The sequence below is a fragment of the Salvelinus sp. IW2-2015 genome, linkage group LG27 (assembly GCF_002910315.2).
Source record: "Salvelinus sp. IW2-2015 linkage group LG27, ASM291031v2, whole genome shotgun sequence".
NCBI classification, from domain to species: Eukaryota; Metazoa; Chordata; class Actinopteri; order Salmoniformes; family Salmonidae; genus Salvelinus; species Salvelinus sp. IW2-2015.
In genome coordinates, this window is record NC_036867.1 from 4,263,018 (window position 1) to 4,267,015 (window position 3,998).

At 40.1% G+C, this 3,998-nt stretch overlaps 1 protein-coding gene across 1 annotated transcript; it reads left to right on the plus strand.

Annotated features, from left to right (window-relative positions):
* The first annotated feature begins 229 nt into the window (after positions 1-229).
* xrcc2 (X-ray repair complementing defective repair in Chinese hamster cells 2) lies at positions 230-3,581 on the plus strand. The gene is made up of 3 exons (XM_023972498.2): positions 230-314; positions 810-891; positions 991-3,581. Exons 1-3 carry the CDS (start codon positions 276-278, stop codon positions 1,794-1,796), a joined length of 927 nt encoding a protein of 308 aa, XP_023828266.1. The 5' UTR covers positions 230-275; the 3' UTR covers positions 1,797-3,581.
* The last annotated feature ends 417 nt before the right edge of the window (positions 3,582-3,998 follow it).

The window sequence follows — 3,998 nt, forward strand, 5'->3', positions numbered from 1 at the left end:
CTGGACGCGAAGTTTTGGCAACCTTGTTATGCTGTAACCATTACTCACGCGCCCAATGAAAAGCAGGAAAATAATATTATGTCACACGAGTTAATATACTTTATTATTGATAAAGTTAGGATTAATAGAAATGATGCTTAACTACTTTTCATTATGTGTACCAAAGATTCGGCAACAATGCATATAGGTCGTCTGTGTCAGGTATTACGGTAAAATACCAAAAGCAGGAAGTCGATTTGAAAAAGCGCGTTCTTTTTTCCTGACAGATACAAGGGATGACAACTACTGCCAAAATGACAGAGAACGGTGCACAAGTATGTTGCAAATTAACGTTACCCTATAAGTGTAATAAGTATCTAACGAAAGGTTTTTAATAAAGTAACATGATGTATATGGCGAAGTGCACCTTTCCATCAAGTATATCCCCATGTGCTTAGCTAACCAACCTTTTCTTTGTACGTGCTCTTTTATAACCCTTTCGTGCTTTTCTAACCCTTTCGACACACACCATAAAGGTTAACGAGTATGTACGCGATAACTAACATTGTTAACAGTTACGCACTTCCATACAACGATCTAGTAACCACAGAGACACATCGCAGTTAGCTTAGATCTAACAAACATTTCACAGTCACTTCCTGGTTCTGATCAGCTGTTTTCCTGCTTTTGGCCAGATATGAATACCGAAGGTAAACCRGAACTTCAAGTTAGCAGCTAGAAGTACTTTGTTATCAAAGTAAAATCAGAAGTAGCATATGGATCATGAAAATATTATGTTGTTTTCTAAATGAGTATGTATTTTCTTTCAGTTGTTTGCTAGGTTGGAGGGGAGACGGTCATTGAGGGACATTGAACCTCACATCTTTCCTGATGGTGCTGGACCTATTCAAGGTACTTTGCCCTGATGTATAAACGTGGCATCATCAGGCCATATAAATAAATTATTACAGTAGTCACATAGTTGACATTTCTTTTACATTCATTCTCCAGGTGACGTAGTGGAGTTCCATGGCACCGAGGGAAGTGGAAAGACTGAGACCATGTACCATCTGGTGACCCACTGCATCCTCCCAGCCGACCGGGGGGGCCTGGAAGTGGAAGTCATGTACGTGGACACCGACTACAACTTTGACATGCTGAGGCTGGTGACAGTACTGGAGCAGCGCCTGGGGGAGGACGCAAAAGGAGAGGATAGTGGGGCGGCGGTAGAGCCTGAGGAGAGGGTGCGAGCCTGCCTAGGCCGACTCTTTGTGGTTAACTGCTCCAGCTCAGTCCAGCTGCTTCTCACACTGCACTACCTGGAGAATACCTTCTGCAGCCGGCCCACTCTGTGCCTATTGGTCATCGACAGCATCTCATCCTTCTATTGGGTGGACCGGAGTGGGGGAGGGGAGAGCGTGGCCAAGCAGGAAGCCAACCTCAGGAAGTGTTCAGAGCTCCTGGATCGGCTGCGGAGAGACTACCGTATAGTGGTGTTTGCCACCACGCACGCCATCATGAGGAACTACGGGCACTCGGCTCAGGCTGACGTGGGGGCCATGACACCTGGGCCCTCTGAGCCATCCTCATCGTCTTCCTCCTGGAGACAGTGGTCCTCCTCTCATGCCTCAAACTTTGACAAGGCCTACCTCAGCAGGGCCTGGCAGAGGCTAGTGACACACAGAGTGCTGTTCTCCAAAGGAGAGGTGACCAAGGACAGAAAGCAGGTGTTTTCAGCTGCATGCACCACCACAAGTACAAGAGGTGCTAAATGCTCCTCTTTTTGTGTTATGGAAGGGGGTGTTCAGTTTTTATGAAGATGTTGTTGAACTCAATTGATTGAATTCTATTCTGATTCTGGATGTGTTAAACTGATATTAGACACTACAGCAACTTTTAGTGATTTTATTTCTTACATTTGTTGGATTATTTTAATCCACCAGATGTGGATGCTATTTATGTTTGATGTTTGTGTCATTTGTAAAATAATAAATCAATAAAAAATAAGTAAGATAGGGCAACTGTTACAGAGGTTGCAAATGTTTTGAAAATAGTCTGAATACTTTTGAATAAAAGTATGCTTTAGAAGAAAACATTCTAAAAACCTGTTTTTGCTTTGTTATTATGGGGAATTTTGTGATGATTGATGAGGGGGGGAAAACGATTTAATACATTTTAGAATAAGGCTGTAATTTAACAAAATTAGGAAAAAGTCAAGGGGTCTCAATACTTTCATACACTGTACATTCAGTGTCTTCAAAAAGTATTCATACCCCTTGACTTATTCCACTATTTGTTGTGTTACAGCCTGAATTCAAGATACATTTTTTTCTCACCCATCCATACACAATACCCCAGAATGACAAAGTGAAAACTTGTTTTTTGAAATTCTGGCAAATTTATTGAAAATTAAATACAGAAATTTCTAATTTACATAAGTATTCACACCCCTGAGTCAATACTTTGTAGAAGCAACATTGGCAGCGATTAGACTCTTAAGATATTTCCACAGCTAGATTGTGTAACATTTGCCTATTTATTATTTTCAAATTTCCTCAAGGTCTCTTACATTGGTTGTTGATCTCATTGCTAGACAACCATTTTCAGGTCTTGCCATAGAATTTCAGATCAAATCAATCAATCAGATATATTTATAAAGCCCTTCTTACATGAGCTGATGTCACAAAGTGCTGTATAGAAACCCAGCCTAAATCAAACTTTATTTGTCACATGCGCCGAATACAGCAAGTGTAGACCTTACCGTGAAATGCTTACTTATAAGCCCTTAACCAACAGTGCAGTTCAAGAAGAGTTAAGAAAATATTTACCAAATAGACTAAAGTAAAAAATAATAATGAAAAGTAACACAAGAATAACGAGGCTATATACAGGGGGTACTGGTACCGAGTCAGTGTACGGGGGTACAGGTTAGTTGAGTTAATTTGTACATGTAGATAGGGGTGAAGTGTCTATGCATAAAGATGATAAACAACGAGTAGCAGCAGTGTACAAAAAGGAGGGGGGGGGGGTCAATGGCGATTTAAGTAGACTTAAGTCAAAACTGTAACTCGGTCACTCAGGAACATTCACTATCTTGGAAAGCAACTCCAGTGTACATTTTGCCTTGTGTTTTAGTTTATTGTCCTGCTGAAAAGGGGAATTCATCTCCCACTGTCTGGTAGAAAGCAGACAATCAATTTTTCCTCTAGGATTTTGCCTGTGCTTAGCTCCATTCCGTTTCCTTTTTATTCTGAAAAACTCCCCAGTCCTTAACGATTAGAGGCATACCCATAACATAATGGAGCCACCACTGTGATTGAAAATATGGAGAGTGGTACTCAGTAATGTGTTGTATTGAATTTGCCCCAAACATAAACTTTTGATTCAGGACAAAAAGTTAATTGCTTTGCACATTTTTTMCAGTATTACTTTAGTGCCTTGTTGCAAACAGGATGTATGGTTTTGAATGTTTTTATTCTGTACAGGCTTCATTCTTTTCACTCTTTCAATTAGGTTACTATTGTGGAATAACTACAATGTTGTTGATCCATCCTKATTTTTCTCCTATCACAGCCATTAAACTCTAACTGTTTTAAAGTCTCCATTGGCCTCATGGTGAAATCCCGGAATGGTTTCCTTCTTCTCCTGCAACTGAGTTAGGAAGGACACCTGTATTTTTGTAGTGACTGGGTGTATTGAAGCAACATCCAAAGTGTAATTAATAACTTCACCATGCTCAAATGGATATTCAATGTCTGATGTTTTTATTTTTTTCCTATCTACCAATAGGTGCCCTTCTTTGCGCTGCATTGGAAAACCTCCCTGGTCTTTGTGGTGGATCTGTTTTTAAATTCACTGCTCAACTGAGGGACCTTACAGATAATTGTATGTGTGGGGTACAGAGATGAGGTAGTCATTCAAAAATCATGTTAAACACTATTATTGCACACAGAGTGAGGCCATGCAACTTATTATGTGACTTGTTAAGCAATTTTATACTATTAAACTTATTTAGGCTT

Bases quoted from the DNA above. Each gene is read 5' to 3' on its own strand.
- xrcc2 (XM_023972498.2), top strand. From the start codon at position 276: ATGACAACTACTGCCAAAATGACAGAGAACGGTGCACAA. The intron at 315-809 runs GTATGTTGCAAA...ATTTTCTTTCAG, and splicing joins TGACAGAGAACGGTGCACAA to TTGTTTGCTAGGTTGGAGGG. The intron at 892-990 runs GTACTTTGCCCT...TTCATTCTCCAG, and splicing joins TGGTGCTGGACCTATTCAAG to GTGACGTAGTGGAGTTCCAT.